Source organism: Arvicanthis niloticus, chromosome 1 (genome assembly GCF_011762505.2).
Source record: "Arvicanthis niloticus isolate mArvNil1 chromosome 1, mArvNil1.pat.X, whole genome shotgun sequence".
NCBI classification, from domain to species: domain Eukaryota; kingdom Metazoa; phylum Chordata; class Mammalia; order Rodentia; family Muridae; genus Arvicanthis; species Arvicanthis niloticus.
Genome location: NC_047658.1, coordinates 73,033,335 through 73,051,129, shown reverse-complemented (window position 1 = coordinate 73,051,129; position 17,795 = coordinate 73,033,335). Strand labels below are relative to the sequence as shown.

The 17,795-nt window shown below is 36.3% G+C and overlaps 1 protein-coding gene across 1 annotated transcript; it reads right to left on the bottom strand.

Moving 5' to 3' along the window:
- Positions 1-14,376: 14,376 nt before the first annotated feature.
- LOC117723671 (olfactory receptor 52A5-like) lies at positions 14,377-15,396 on the bottom strand. Its single transcript, XM_034523236.2, has one exon. The coding sequence runs from the start codon at positions 15,325-15,327 to the stop codon at positions 14,377-14,379; it is 951 nt and encodes a 316-aa protein (XP_034379127.1). The 5' UTR covers positions 15,328-15,396.
- Positions 15,397-17,795: the final 2,399 nt, after the last annotated feature.

Genomic DNA, 17,795 nt, shown 5'->3' with positions numbered 1-17,795 from the left:
AGCTGAAATATAATTAGATGTCACCTCATATATGCAGATGCAATTCCCATAGTCCCTTCACATATTACCTTAATGTTTCTTTTGGAAGTTCTCACATGGGAACACAAACATGTTTAATTTTCCAGCCTCTTTGTGTGAGTTCACATATTAATGACATTGTAGCTTATCACAGGCAACTAAAGAGCATGATTCATGTTCAGCATCCAAGAAAAGAGTATGGTGCAATCCTCATGGGATGGATAAATGACCAACTAATCTTTTCTACAAGGCCCAATGTTAATCAGTCTCTGTCTTAGTACTTGTACAGGTCTTGAACATATAAAGTACTACAGTGGTTTACAGGTACTCCTTTCTTCATCCTGGTGAATCCTGTAATGTCCATATCAATTTTACAGAGTAAATTTCAGTCTCAACAACAAATGAGTGGACAAAAGAAGTTCTAGAAATGATGTTTATGCCGGGCGGTGGTGGCGCACGCCTTTAATACCAGCACTTGGGAGGCAGAGGCAGGTGGATTTCTGAGTTCAAGGCCAGCCTGGTCTACAGAGTGAGTTCCAGGACAGCATGGGCTACACAGAGAAACCCTGTCTCAAAAAACCGAAAAAAAAAAAAAAAAGCAAAAAAGAAAAGATGTTTATAAACAAAACAAGAAGAAGAGAAAGAAAGAAAGAAGAAGAAGAGGAGGAGGAGGAGGAGGAAGAGGAGGAGGAAATGCTTTTTGTGGTTTAAATGACTCATATTTAATACATCAATACCAGGGACAGTCTGGTCCAATTCTAATACCATATTGCCGATACACTCAAGAAATCTCAATATAACTTTACAAATCTGAGAATTACTTTAACAACTGCTGTCTAAATATCACGAAGATGTAGAGCTAAGACCTTATGCTTTTGCAAAACTTACTGCCAACCACTTCTAGAAAACATCTCTGGTGGTTGTGGGCTTTGACTGACAGATGTTAGGCAAACCCAAGTACTCAATGAAATTTTCCATATGTGCTGGCTCAAGTCATAGAGGCATTTATACTGCATAAATAATAAGTATGATTTTCACAATAGCATTTTTATAAATTGAGATCCTTATATTTTCATCAACATGCATATTTAAAACTATTAGTTATGATATTCTGAGGCATAAAAGACTGGGAAATATAGCATGTATTGTTTTATATTAGAAAGAGGTTTTAATACCTAAATAGTACATTCTAGTTTCCAAAGGAATATTTTTCACAAATTGAATTGTTATTGTCACCTATATAAAACTAATAAACTGCCAAGATGAATTTTAACATCCATCACAATCTTTCTAAGGTAAAGTCTTAATGAATAGGTAATTAACATATATTTATTTTTCTCTTTATTCTTGATAACCAAAGGAATCTTGTCAACTGTATACATTCAGAAACAAATATATACTTTTTGTTTTTTTTTAATCCATTATTTGGTCCTCTTTTCTTATAAAATGGCAGTAAACTTCCTAAGTTTGGAACTCTTTGCTATTGCAACTTTCCAAAGCATCACATGACTATGGATGAAAGTCTGCGCTCAATCCTCTAAGACAAGAAATTAACAGAATATATAAAGTGCTCAATTGTTGAGGGAAAGAGTGGGCAAATGGGAAAGAATCTGTAGTATTTTCCATTCTCATTAATTTTAAATACATTTTTCTTGCTAATTATAGTTACTGATAACAACTAAGAAAAACACCTGATAATTTTAGATTAAGATTTTTGTGTAAAGTGAGACCACTATAGTTTTAAAGGGGGAACAGCTTTAAAAATAAGGACTGAAAGTAAACATAGAAGTTAAAGATTGGCTGTCCTTCATTTTAATAAACTATTGTATTTCTTAAAGGTACAAAGTATCAAATAGAAAGTGTGATTGTTCTTTATTTTTTTATAATACTTTTGTTAATTTTTTGAGAATTTCATACATTGTATTTTGGTCTTATTTATTCACTTCCTCCGTCCTCTCTAATTAGATATGCCACCGCTATTCCATACCCATTCAACTTTGTGTCTTTATTTTTTCATCTTTAAAAAAGTCATCTATTCCCTTTAGCTCTTACCATGACTCTTAGGTGGGCGGCCATCCATGTGACTACAAACATTAACAAAACAAACAAAACAAACAGAAAACAACCTTCTCCTTTTTTTTCCAGTTTTAAATTTTTGGAACTTACTTAATTATTTAAATTACATCCAGACTGCAGCTTCACCTTCCTTCTCTCCTCCACATCCCACGCTCTTCCCTCCCATGTCTCTCTTTCCTTTCTCTTCAGAGAAGAGGAGGCTTCCCATGGTTATCAACCTTGGGGTATATCAAGTTACAGTAGGACTAGGCTGATCTTCTCCTATTGAGGCTAGATAAGGCAGCCCAATTAGGGAAAAGGCACTGAAAGGCAGGCAGCAGAGTCAGAGACAGCCCTTGCTCCTGCTGTTAGGTGACCCACATGAAGACCAAGCCACACAATTGTTATTTATGTGTAAGGTGCCTATGTCCATTCAATGAATGCTCACTGGTTGGTGGTTCAGTCTCTGCGAGCCCCTATGGGCCCAGGATAGTTAATTCTGTAGGTTTTCTTGTGATGTCCTTGACCTCTGGCTCCTTCAATCATCCTCCTTACCCCTCCTTCTTAAAGATTATCAGATCTCCACTTAATTTTTGACTGTGGGTCTCTTCATCCCTTTCTATCTACTATTGAGCAAAGCCTCTCAGATGACAGTCATGGCATGATCCTGTTTACAAGTATAGTAAAGTATTGTTAATAGTGTCAGTAGAGTATTGTTAATTCTCTCTCATGGCATAGTTTGAGCCACTCATTGGTTGGTCATTCCCTCAATTTCTGCTCTCTATCCTTGCACAACTTAGATGCAGGACACATTGTGGGTTGAAGGTTTTTTGGCTGGTTTGGAAGTCTTGCTTGGCTATAGGAGGTGACCATTTCATACTCCATATTCCCTATTGTTAGTAGTCTAGCTAGTGTCATCTTCATAGATCTCTGGGATGTCCCTGTCCCATCAATTTCAGTTTTCTCTTTCAGTTCTTTCTCTCCCTCCTTCCTCCTAAGACTTGAACCCTCCTGTATTCTTCCCCATACCCTCTCCAAACACTGTCCCTCCCTCCATTCACCCTTGATATCTATTTTATTTCCTCTTTTCACTGAGATTTAAGCATCCCTTTTTGAGCCCTCCATGTTACTTAGCTTCTTTGGGTCTATGCATTGCAGCATGGTTGTCTTATACTTTATGACTAATATCCACTTATAAGTGAGTATATACCATCTTTGTCTTCTTGGGTCTGGGTTACCTATCTGTCACTCTGTTAAAAACTCAAGTCCAAGTGACTCAAAGGCATCAACATAAAACCAGTACATTAAATTGGATAAAACAGAAAGTGGGGAATAGCCTTGAATTCATTGGTACAAGAGACAACTTCCTGGACAGAACACCAACAGCTCAGGCACTAAGATCAACAATTAACAAATGGGACTACATGAAACTGAAATGCTTCTCTAAGACAAAGGACACCATCAATAGGACAAAACTGCCATTTACAGAGTTGGAGAAGATCTTCACTAACCCTACCTATATCTGACAGAGGGTTAATCAAAATACATAAAGAACTCAAGAAATTGCACACCAACAAACCACATAACCCAATTAAAAATGATATACAGATCTAATCAAAGAATTCTCAGCAGAGGAATCTCTAATAGCTGGGAAGTCTTTTTTTTTTCTTCAGTGTTTTGCATTCTTTTTCTTTTAAAATTTACAATCCAGCCATTTCTTGAATGCAGCAAAACGTTACATCCTGCTTGCGTATCCAATGTGTTAGCTTATGTATTTTTATTGGAGAATTGAGTCTGTTGATGTTGAGAGATATTAAAGACCAATGATTGCTACTTCCTGTTATATTTGATGTTGGAGGTGGCATAATATGTATGTTATTCTCTCCTTTGGGTTTGTCGTAAGATGATTAATTTCTTATTTTTAATGTGGTGTAAATACTCTCCCTGTGTTGGAACTTTTCTTTCTAGGATCCTCTGTAGGGATGGATTAGTAAATATATATTGTTTAAATTTGGTTTTGTCATGGAATATTTTGGTTTCTCTGTGCCCTTCCCAAGCCTTGACCAGGCTGGAAAGACCTTGTTTACCACAATAGACCTATATAATAGGACTAGGTAGAGCCATCCATCCTGGCTGCTCCCGCAACTTCCTACAGGAACTTAGAGGAATAGACTGCCCACTGAGCTTCCTCGCTGAAACAAAGGATGGGTTAGGTAAGTGTTTTTCTATATATATATATACAAGTGCTGAATATTAAACTTTGAGCCTTGATCAGAGAACTTTGTCTTGGCTTCATGCTTCTTTCACCCCTCTGTCCCTTTTTCATTTCCAGCCCTCCTTTCAGGTGAACCCAGTTCGTCCATGGCCACTGGTGGCTACATTTCTCCATCTGTAAGTGAGAGTTTTGCTGGATATAGTAGCCTGGGCTGGCATTTATGTTCTCTTAGGATCTGCATGACCTCTGTCCAGGATTTTCTGGCTTTTAGAGTCTCTGTTGAGAAGGACTGTCTTTATATGTTACTTGGCCTTATTCCTTACAGCTTTTAATATTCTTTCTTCATTCTGTGCATTTAATGTTTGATTATCATGTAACAGGAGGATTTTCTTTTCTGGTCCAATGTATTTTGTGTTCTGTAGGCTTCTTGTTCTTTAATGGCCATCTCTTTCTTTAAGTTGGGGAAGTTTTCTTCTACGATTTTATAGAAGATGTTTTCTGGGCCTTTGATCTAGGAATCTTTTCTCTCTTCTAAACTTATTTTTTTAAATTGTCTCCTGGATTTCTTGAATGTTTTGGGTTAGTAGTTTTTTATTCTTTATAATTTTCTGACCACTGTGTAAATATTTTCTATGGAATATTTTATGTTTGACAGTCTCTCTTCTATTTCTTGTATTCTGTTGGTCATGCTTGCATCTGTAGCTCCTGACCTCTTTCCTATGTTTTCCACTTCCAGAGTTGCCTCTATTTGTGATTTCTTTATTGTTTCTATTTCCATTTTTAGGTCTTGGACTGCTCTTTTCAATTCCTTCAACTGTTTGTGTTTTCCTGTATTTCTTTGAGGGATTTATTTGTTCTTTCTTTAAGGGCTTCTATTTATTTAGCTATGTTTTCCTGTATTCTTTAAGAGGATTATTTGTGTCCTCTCTAAAGGTCTTTATTATCCTCATGAGGTGAAATTTTTGTATAGTGCCATGCTTTTCAGGTGTGTTGGGTTTATCCAGGGCTTGCTGTGGTGGGAGAGCTGGGTTTTGATGGCATCAAAGTATATTTGCTACTGTTGCTTATGATCTTGCATTTACCTCTTGTCATCTGGTTATCTCGAAGATTAGCTGCCCTGACTGTTAGCATTTTGCCTCCTGGGAGATACTAGATGTCTCTGTCTGGAGCTTGCCTCCTGTATCCCTTGGTTGCAGCAGATCTCCTAGGAGATCTATGGCCCTAGTTACAGCAGATCTCCTGGGAGACCTGTAGACTGTTGGGTGTTAAGAAGGGCAGACACACAAATTGCCCTGGTGAAGGAGGTGCAGACCAGAAGGAAGATAGGGTTCTTGCAAGGGGGAGGGGGCTTATGTCTGCCCGGCTCTTGGGGTTCCCAACTGCTGTGGTTATTTGAGTGGTTGTCCTACCTGATGCCCTGGATGCAGTAGTTCTCTTAAGAAACCTGCAAATTTATGGTGTTGAGAGAGAGGGGCAGACATGCCGATCTGTGATCTGTCCTGGTGTAGGTGCAGACCAGAAGGTGGTCAGCATTCTTAGTCATCAGAGAAATACAAATCAAAAGGACTTTGAGATTTCATCTTACAACAGTCATAATGGATTGCTAAGATTAAAAATTCAAGTGGCAGTTAATGCTGATGAGGATGTGGAGCAAGGGGATGGTGGGAGTAAAACTTGTACATCTACTTTGGAAATTAAGTAAAAACTTGGCAATCTACTTTGGTGGTTTCTTGGAAGATTGGGGAACCTTTCTTCCTCTAGACCCATCTATACTATTCCTGGGAATATACCCAAAAGATGCTCTGCCCTACCATAAGAAAACTTGCTTAAATATTTCATAGAAGTTTTATTCGTAATAACTTTAAACAACCTAAATTCCTTTCATTTCTTAATGAAAGTATTCATTCTTATGGATTTGTAATACATTTATAGAATAGAATATTACTCATCTATTAAAACAAAGACATCATGAAATTCTCAGGCAAATGGATGGAACTAAAAAACTTCATCATCCTGAGTGTTAAATAACCCATATACAGTGATATCTTGTGGACCAAAAATTCTTGTATCAACTTCCAATGTATATAGATTCACTTCATTATATTTTAACAGATCCTAAATCAGTGGAAACACTCTGATGAGCCAGATTTGACTTTACAGGCCTATTTGCTGAAGGATAAGGGCATATTTTATTAATATTAAAGAGGCTGGCCAAGAATCTCACTTCATAGAACAGTTATTGTGTCATAGGTCAGATAACAAAATTTATTATCCACACCTTGCATTGTTTCTCATTTGTCAGTCTCTGGAAATAACCTCTTTACCATTTTCCAAATATAAATGATACCATGAAAGTGTAGCCCTTCTGTATCTAGTTTATTTTACCTAGCATAACAAAGTGTCTTTCCTTCATGCTCTCATCAATACCAAAATTTTCAACTTTTCAGGGCTAAGTAACATTTCTTTTGAAGTGCATTACAATTTCATTATCTATGAAAGTACTATGTACAATAGTTTGTAAACCTTTACTATTGTGAATGTGGGTCTATTACATATGTAGGTAAATGTTTCTTTTTGAAATTTATTATTTGCCTTTGTTAAGACTTAAATCTTATGGTACTGGAAAATAGCTCATTAAGTAAAGCGCTATTCTTACAAGCATGAAAACCTGAGTTTGAGCCCAGATAAATAAAATTAGGGAATCGTTCCATGCTTTTAAAATTCTACAGCTGAGAAACAAGCACCTACTGAGAGCATTTTTGTGGCCGATTTTGTAAGTTTTCAGCAAAAAAAATAGACTATAACATACAAACAGACACACACACAAACACACACATGTTATTATATAAACATATATATGTGCATGTGTCTTCATGTGGGTCCCCCAACAACTGAATCAAGGACTGTCCCTGACTCTCTTGCCTACCTATGGATCCTATTCTCCTAACTGGGCTGCTCTGTCTAGCCCATGTGGGAGAGAATGTGCCCAGTCCTTCAGTGAATGTATGTGCCAGGTCAGTTGGTAACCAGGAGACCCACTTTCTTCTCAGAGGAGAAGGAGAAAAGAAGGGGGAGGGAACATTTGAGGGGGACTGGGAGGAAGGGGACTTTAATTAGGATAGAAAGTAAATAAATTAATTAGTGGGGAAAAGGACTTGTACCTTCATTTGTATCTCTCTTTAAAATCAATGTATCACAATTTATGCCCAAGGCATGTTTTTCCTTTGTTAGTTTATCATATTGATATCTACATATTGCCTCAATATCACTAGTTCTTTGAACAGTGGGATATTCATTACATAATGAAAAATAAAATCAATATTTTAGCTATGTTCCTTTCTGATTGACTCTCTTCACATAGATTTGTGTCTTTGATCTGTGTTAATTTCTATATCTCAGAAGCATTGCTCTGTAACTTCTTCTAAGGCCAGAATTCTATTTCAGTTCAATTCATACTGACTGTAATTCTGTTTCTTCTCCCTACATTTTGGAGCAGCAATTCCCATGTAACTTCATTTCTTTGATGAATGGAGAAAAGTTGTTGATTTTTTATTTGTTTTTTATTTTTTACATTTTCATAAGGTTATTGTTGATATTTTACAGATTTTAATATACTACAATAAAAATTATCATTACTACATTTATTTTGCTCTGAAATAGCTGATAAATAGACATTCATCTATATTTATAGACATAGAGCAATAAACAAGAAGATAGATAGCAATAGATAAATGTACCAGACATGATGTCACACACCTTGAGTCTCAGCACTTGAAAAGCAGAAGCAAATGGATCTCTGCAAGTTGAAACTCACTCATGTCTACATAACAAGACCCTGTCTCAAAATAGAAACCAGAACTGTGAAATTTGAAAATTCCCAATGAAATATTAACTAATTCTATCAGCAATTTTAATAAAATTAAATATTAAAAAAATACTAAAATATGATTTTATGTACAATATAATATCTTTTATTTAAGAGCATTTTGAGGGCACAGTGGCAGCTAAAGCTAGTACATTACTACTGTGAAAACCACATTCTTCCAACAAAAGTTGTGTCAAAATGTTTTAATATTCAAAATTTTTGTTTTTGAGAAAATAAGACTTATCACTCAGTCATGAATCAATTTGGTCTTAGCACCAAATACCAAGGGATTGACTGTGGGAGACACTATCAGGTAAAGAGTGTATGAGATTATATAGATACTTGGATTCACATTTTTGCCAAAACAGTGAGTTAGGAAACTGAACAATGCAGGTGTGTAGAAGGCAAGAATGGTGCACACGTGGGCAACACAGGTGCCCAATGCTTTAGAGTGAGCATTCTGGGATGAGAGTCAGAATACTCCCTGGAGAATTTTTATATAGGATGTGGCTATGAGCTTGAGGTCAAATAATGTCACTGTAAGGAACACTGAGATTCAGTATATGCTGTTCACACAGGTGCTAACATTATCCATGTTGAACATGGCATAAGCTCACAATAGGCATGAGTGATATATTTGGTGTGCTTCCACAGCCTTTTAATGAGAAGGATATATGACATAATCATAAGTACAGCTTGGCTTAGGTCAATTGGACCTATTTTAATCACTGTGTGTATTGTTAGGATTGATATGAAACACAGTGGATATAAATAGCCACAAAGTGATCAAAAGCCATGGTTACAAGGATGGCTGACCCCATTGTGTTACCCCCCTCATCTTCTTCTCTAGGAGGGGGATGATCCCTTGGGAACTAACCCTCTCTGACATATCAGTCACTCCAGGACTAGGTACATCCTCTTGTCCTGAGGCCACACAAGGCTCTTCAAGTAAGGAAACAGGATCCATAGGCAGACAACAGAGTTAGAGGTAACCTTGCTCCAGTAGTTGTGGGACTAACATGAAGACCAAGTTGCACTTCTGATACAAATGTGTGTGTGGGAGGGGCAGGTCTTTAGTTGGTAGTTCAATCTCCCCACTGACTGCTGCTGATTTTCATTTGTTTTTCCTAACTAACCCTATATCTGGTTCCCTGCTCTGTTCCCCTCTCCATCTCTTTTCCCACCATTCAAGTCTCCCCATCTATCAACCTCTGTGTCTATTTTATTTCCAGCTTGAAAAGATTCCAACATCCTCCCTTGGGCTTTTCCTTATTATTTGTCTTCTTTGAGTCTGTAGATTGAAGTGTGGTTATCCTATACTATATGGCTAATATCCACTTATATATGAGTACATATATGCATGTCATTTTGGGTCTGGGTTACTTTACTCAGGATGTTATTGTCTAGTTCCACCCATTTGTATGCAAAATTCACAGTGCTCTTTAAAAAAATAGCTGAGCAGTATTCCATTGTGTAAATGAACCACATTTCCTTTATCTATCCTTCAGTTGAGACAGACAGAGAGAGAGAGAGAGAGAGAGAGAGAGAGAGAGTTCAGCGGTGCCCTGCAGGGTAGATGAGACTCTCGGTCCGGCAATTCGCTTGTCAGGGTCATGCATGGCTGGCTCGGCCAGCCTGCTTGAGTTGGTGGGCTCCATGGCTGGAACGCAGAGAGATCCTTCAGAGGGAGATTAGGCAGCAGCTCATTGGTTGAAGGCCCCCTCTATGGTTCTCCATGACAGGCCCAAAGACAAGAGGAAGTCCATGGTTTTAAAACGTTTCTTGTCTAGGTGGAAAGTGGATGAAACTGTACCCTGTGTCCTCAGGGCAGGCATGAGGTTAAATATCTTTACCAGGAGGAGGGTCTGGGAAGGAATGCTTAATTGGCAATGCCCTCTGATCTTTAGGTAACTCATGAATATAGATATCTCTTGAGGTCTGTAGTCATGCCCTCTACCTGTGCTATGTGACCTAAGGCCACAAACCTTTCTTTGGGAGGGGCTGTGGATAAGTGAAAGGAACCAGGCCCCAGGAGCAAGGCTGAACGCCTACATCTCTTTAGGGTATCTGAGGCCTAGGCTCGACCAAGTACCCAGCTGCCTCTCATAGCCCACTGCCCCACAGAGAGTTTTTATATTACCAACTTAAAAATACACTGGAAATCTGAAGAGAACAAAAATGAAGCAAACACACCCAAGAAGAGTAGATGGTGGGAAATAATTAAACTCAGAACTGAAATCAATAAATTAGAAACAAAGGGAGCAATACAAAAAAATCAACAAAACCAAGAGCTGGTTCTTCGAGAAAATCAACAAAATAGACTCTTAGCCAAACTAAAGTGTAGAGAGACAGTATCCAAATTTGCAAAATAAGAAAGAAAAAAGGAGACATAAGAACTGACACTGAGGAGGTTCAGATAATTGTTAGGTCTTACTTCCAAAGCTTGTACTTCACAAAAAAGTAATATCTAAGTGAAATGGATTATTTTCTGGACAGATATTACTTATCAAAATTAAATCAAAATCAGGCCAACTGCCTTAGTCTTTAGTAACCAGTAAGTTTGTATGAATCCAAAAATCTGTGTTAAAATAAATTTCTTCATGATTTATTACATTAATGTTTAATTAGTAAACTTATTATAGATACCTATGTGAAGGTAGACAGAAAGTACTTGAGAGTAAAAGGTTAACCAATACAAAACATTAAGAAGTGCTGCTCTATGGGATAACTATAACCAACTTACAGTCTTTTGAGATACGCTCAGAATTCAAGTGAAGAACTTGGTGTGGTTTTAATGGTAGACTACGAGCCCTTCATACAGCCCTGTGACACAGGATGGAAATCTGCACAGTAGAGTTCTTAAACACCTGGTGCTGTAATGTTGACAGTGTAAGTCATCAACAAATCATGAATGGGCCACCAAGGACTGTAATTACACACAGATTAAGCAGATCTTACCCCAGTGCAAGACAGTTTCTATTTAGAGAAAAATAATATAGACATTAAAATGTGCATACTATGAAGGCCTTATATCTAAAATTGAAAGTAGCCTATATATTACACTCAAGGTCACTGAAGTGGACTTTGAGAAGAGAATTCAGAGTTCAGGTTTTTTCTTCACAGTGGTGTTTACTATGTGGCAGAGAAGGATGTGACATCTTATTTGTGAAGCTGTGAGAGAAATCTCTGGGCAGAAAAGATGGTAAGCATGGGAGTCCACAATTCCACGGCCATTCATAACACAGTAATGCCCACCACACATACAGCATCTGGATTATTTTACTAGATGTTAATTTTTAAAGCATTGCGTATTTATTGATATCTTCCTGGATGCTAATTCCCAGCTACAGGTTTTGTCCTACTTGATGTCTTAACTTCTATTCTGAAAGTGAGATTCAATTTGGAATGGCTGGATTGCATAGGGAAGAGGAGCTGGGTGAAGGGCATGAAGCTCAGGAGCTGGAGAAGTTTATGGTAGCATGCTGGAAAGAGAAGTGCTGAGAAGAGCCAGGATGCTTTGACAGGTACTTGCAATGCTGGGAGCCAGCCAGCATCCACATTGATATGTTAATAAGTCCCTCAGTTAGACATTTGTCTGGATTGCCTCAGGAATTAACAGCTTGAGATACAGTGATGAATTGCTACCTGATTTCCTTTACTCATTTTACAACTGTCAAGTGGACATGGAAAGAATTCTATTTCCTTAAATATTCATTTCATCACCAGCACAGGCAGATTTTATCTATGCACTTCCCCCAAAGATGTCATATTTTAAATTTCTTTTCTCAGTGATAGCTAAGTAGGGAACAACTAAAACAAGCATGAAAGAGTTATTCCAAAGCATTATTTATTAAGTGACACTCCTGAGGGATAAAGTGGGTGACACTAAGTTACAGTACTTTATGCACTTGGATTTCTTCAGATTATAAAATTGTACACAATCTTGATATAACATAGCTTGACTCCAGTATGGAAGACAATAGATGTTGAAGAAAAAAACAAAGCCCCAAAAGAAACATCCTAGGAGAGATGACAACATAAATAAAAATTTAGGTGACTGGAGATAAGATCTCCTTTTTAAGAGTCATGGCTGCTCTTTCAGAGGATTCGTGCTCATACCCCAGCACATGTATTGTGGCTATCAACTGTCTGTAATTCTGGTTTCAGGGACTCTGAATCCTGCGTCTGGCTTCTGTGGGCATCAGGCATGTATGTGACACACAGACATGAATGCATGCTAAAGATGCACACAAAGTAAAAAAAAAAAGATAATTTAAAGAAACTAAACATGTATTCTTAATTTAGTCTTAGAGAATAAGACCATTTCACCAATATCATACCAGGATAAGGAATTCCTGGTAAGGACACACCAGGTGGAGAGTGAATGAAATATAAACATATGAAAACACTTCCTTAAGAGAACAACACTTTCAAATGATGCCCAAGTAGAAAACAGCTTTTCAGCACTCCGAGGGCCACTGAATTTTATTGGATTTAAAGACAGTTTCACTGTAATTCTGAAACAAATAATAAATTAGTTCGGTTAGATTATCATGACCACACCGAAGAACAATAGTTCTCAGGGCTGAAGAGGTTAAGAGTACTTTCTGCTCTTCCAGAGGACTCAGTTTCAAATTCTAGCGTCTAATGGTGGCTTGAAACTATCTTAAACTGATCTCTATGTTGCAGCAGATACTAGTAAGGTACACAAACATACATGCAGGCAAAACACTCACATAGATAAAATAAAGTGAGTTTATAAAAATTAAAATGAAATAACAAATTAAAGGGACAGTCCAAACTTATCACCTCCTGTGTCATGACAAGCATGCATGTTGTATGGCAGCATCTGGAATCCCATAATTTGTATCAATGACTTTGAACATAAACATGGCAAGAAAATACCAAAAGCATAACATAAATGCATCAGAACAAGGAAACAAAGTACAGAATTAGGGCTTCTCTAGTCCACATATTAAATATAATATGTGCTCAAATTTGGTACTAGTTGGCTGTATAATTAGATCATCATCTTTGATGTGCCTGCTCATGTATTTTACATTTAAACCAGGTATTTAGAGTGTATCTGAATCCATTATTCTATCGTGTGCAAAATTATTTGCAGCAAGTCTTACTCGAAGGGAAAAATAATCTAACAAACATATATGTTTCTACTCACTTCTGCAAGTGAGTAGTTATTCCAGATACTAGACCTATAGAAATGTAAAACAATGAAGAAATCATAAACACAAACATAAAACATATCTGACTTTGAGGACCTCTTATTTTATCTGTATCATGAACTATCGGTATAATGTTTATATTAATAATTTGTTATATGTGTGTCTGACATAAGCTATACTAGATATGATCTTGAAAAAAAGGACAATTAAATATTAACATATACTTAAAATTTCATTGTCACATCAGTCTTCAATTCATAAGGATGCAAATAATGAATTATGTTTAATCATCCCTATAGTACTGCGGAAATGGTTAAAAATTATAAAACAAGTGACTATCTTCACTTATAATATAATTCAAGTACATTCACATGAAGTTCATGCATAATGTTATCAATGTCAATTTGTACTTTTAACTAGGATTTCAGATGTTTAGAATGTAGAGTTACATTTTGAAAAGTGTTCATTATTAAAACTTTAATTTAACAGAAATATAATTGGCCTTTATAGTAAATTAAGACTAAATCTGATTAGAATTGTTTTAATTACATCTATAACAGATAGGGAATTAATTAAGAAGCAGTTTTATCATGTGTGAGAGGAAATTTAAACTAAGACTTAGTACCTGTTCAAAGGGAACTAGATTAAACATTCATCAGGAGCAAAGATTTGGGTTGTCAAGATAGCTCAGTCTGTTAAAGGCTTGCTGCTCAAACATGAATTCAAACCTTAGTTAAGAATCTATGTAAAAAGCTGAGTGTAATGACACATGTTTTAGCTCAAGTGTTGGAAAGGTGAATGAACTTCCCTGACAAAACAATCTAATTGAGAATAGCAGGCCATAAGAGTCCAGCTTCAAACAAACAAACAAAAACAAAAGCCAAGGTAGAAAAATAAAATATATCTTGACCTCTGGCTTTCACATGCACTTACACACACACACACACACACACACACACACACACACACACACACACACACACACACACTGGGTATTAAGTGAGATTTGCTATTTGAAACAAAAGTAAATAAATGAAAAATCAAAAAGAATAATTACAATACAAAATTTTAGACACTTGATCTCGAATCTGTTTGGTTTTCACACCATAAACAATAGGATTGAGCAAAGGTGGGACAAGTAGATAAAGGTTGGACAGGAGAATGTGAATGTAGGATGGAATGTGAAAGCCAAACCGATGTGTAAAGAAGGAGAAGAAGGCCAGAAGATAAAACTCTAAAAAGACACAAATGTGGGCGACACAAGTGTTAAAGGCTTTGAGTCTTGCTTCCTTTTGAGGGAGCTTGAAGACAGCTATAAATATTCTAATGTAGGAGAGTGTGATGAAAATAATATCCAGTCCAAGTATACTGAAGGCCACAAACAGACCGTAGATCTTGTTGACATGAACATCTTCTGCTGCCAGCTTCACAATGGCCATGTGCTCACAGTATGAATGGGAAACAACAGTGGTCCAGTAGAATTTCAGCCTGCATTTGATGAGAATGAGACATGGAGCTACAAGCAGGGCTGCTCTGAGTGTGACTCCTACTCCTATCTGAGTGAGGAGCCGCTGGGTAAAGATGGATGCATGTCTTAGAGGATCACAGATTGCCACATAGCGGTCCATTGCCATGGCAAACAAGATGCCTGATTCAATACATTGGAATGTGTGAATCAGCCACATCTGCAAGAGGCAGGCATCAAAGTATATAGTTGGAAGGTGAAACCAGAATATTCCTAGCATTTTTGGTAAGATGCAAGTACTGAGAGCAATGTCTGTTGCTCCAAGCATTGCTAGGAAGAGGTACATGGGTTCATGGAGGCTTCGTTCAACTTTGATGACAACTAGAAGCAGAGAATTCCCTAAAAGTGCGATGATGTACATGATACAGAAAGGAATCCCAATCCAGAACTGCACAGACTCCAAACCAGGAATTCCAGTCAGAGTCAGCACCGAAGGCCTGAAGATGGTGCTGTTGAGATGTGGCATGCTGCCTCAGCCTGCAGACATATGGCTTCTCAACTAGACTGGCAGCTGGTGATGGGAATATTCCTTCTGTGTTCTGCCCTCACCTAGATTCACACAATCAGAGACTGAATGGGATTTACTTCACTTGGCATTTTTCAGATACAGAATTTTACTGATAAGACTGTTGTATGTTGATCTAAGAATGTGTACATAGCGTTTCTATGTATGAATGTTTTATTTCAGAGTTCAGTTTTCAACCTATCTCCCTTACTTCTTCTCTTTGCATGTCTATCTCATCACAAACATATACAATAAATATATACAACAGACACACAAACGTTCCAAATAAAATGTTATTATGCATATCTTTAAAGAAGACATATTTCTATATACTTATAAAAACTATTCAATTGAGAATGAGTTGTTTGCCTGTGATATATATATATATTTGTTTTATATATACATGTGTCCACATATATGCATATGAATATTTGTTGTTATGACTTGTCAAGAAACATTTTTCCATTTAATAAAGATGTGAGAAAAGGGCAATCAAATGTGTATTTACTGTTTCAATAGTATTAGTAAGCACTGAATAAATATTGAATTGTGATGTTTACTATATCTTAGTATTTCATGACACGGATATTCTCCTTTTTCACTTCTCTCCTCTCTAAAGTCCTCTTTTTTTTCAACCTTGAATATATATATATATAGTTTGTGTGTGTGTGAGAGAATATGTCTGTGTATATTATATGTATGTTCTCAATGATATATGCTTTTTATTAATATGAATGTTATTTTAGTCTGCATTCTTATATACTTATTTTAATATGGTGAAATAAATTGCCCTTTAATTTTGGTATATTTCCACTTAAAAAACCATGTATGACAAAATTATTTTTAAAATTATATCTGAATTGAGGAAAGATAAAAGGAGAATGTTGTAATTAATATTCAACCACTTAAATAAATAAAACTACTATATAAAGATAATATTAATATTATAGATGTCATTACTTCAATCATTCTTACATACTTTTAGTGTTTGGGATATTTATTTTTTAATTCTACACCATGTTCATAATAAAACATGTATTCATGCTCTTGCATTTTTTTGTAGTTTTTTAAAAATATTTCTATTTCTTATTTAACTCACGGATCAAACATATTCACTATGAATTCTCTTTGTTTTTAATTAGAAGTTAAATTATTAAGAAGTTAGTATTTCTGAGTTTTCTATGATGGAGTATTTAATGAGTATAATCTTTTATAAACCTCTAAGTTAACTGTAGTTTATTTTTCCTTCAATTGGTTAAGTTTTGAAATAATATATTTTTATACAGATCTACATTATTGCCAGTTGTGCACATGAAGGGAGGACTGGAAGCTCGGATTAGAAAAAAAGACACAGCCAATCTTAAGAAAGCTAAAAATCTTGGTTTCTTTCTGTATAAGCATTGCTGGTTTTCATTACCACCTGCTGCTCTTCTAATGACCAAAATTAACTTACATACCTGTATCCATAAATGACTATGATAAAGGATGGGAGAAATATCTTCTAGACCGAGAAAGATCAGCATTTCCTGTTAACACTCTGCACATCTAGGTCAATGCTATGGGAATCTTTCCTTCCTTTACATCATGTCTAGTCTGAGCTGAAATATAATTAGATGTCACCTCAATTGCAGATGCAATTCCCATAGTCCCTTCACATATTACCTTAATGTTTCTTTTGGAAGCTCAGCGGTTCACATGGGAACACAAACATGTTTAATTTTCCAGCCTCTTTGTGTGAGTTCACATATTAATGATATTGTAGCTTTTCAGAGGCAACTAAGGAACACGATTCATGCCCAGCATGAATTATACTTTTGATGTATAATTTTTATGGTGCTTTCTCTCTTGAGTGCATGTCAGTGAATCTGTGTTGATTATATAACTTATTACCTCAAAGTAGTTACATAATTGTAACTGGGAGTCAATGAATGCATTTGGAGGGGATGTTGTTGAAATGGAACAGTTGATGTGAAATGTAGAAGTTTATACATTTGCATGCATTTATGTGGAGTCTGTCAATGTCCAGCTGTGTGGCTTCATGGAGACTATTAGTCCTATAAAGGTGTTTTCTATTTTAGTTTTGGATATGTGTGGGTGTGTTTATATAGAAAAAAATGGAAGGAGTGAAAGAAGGAGAGGGAAACATGAATGTGTGCTAGCTATGTCCTGGTGAATATATTAGTTATGTCCTGAAGTATGTATGTTATTAATGATGTCATTGTTGTACCTTTACTTAATTTTTGAGATATATGTAAGTTGATATATTGATATACATCTGAATAAGACTGCTGATTTATGCATTTTTATGGTAGGGGGTATATTTATGAATGCCTGATGCCTATCTTTTGGTCATATCTATAGAATGAGAATGTGATATATCCATCTGTGGAACTGGGATGTCTGGTCATTCAGAATATGTACTCTTTGTT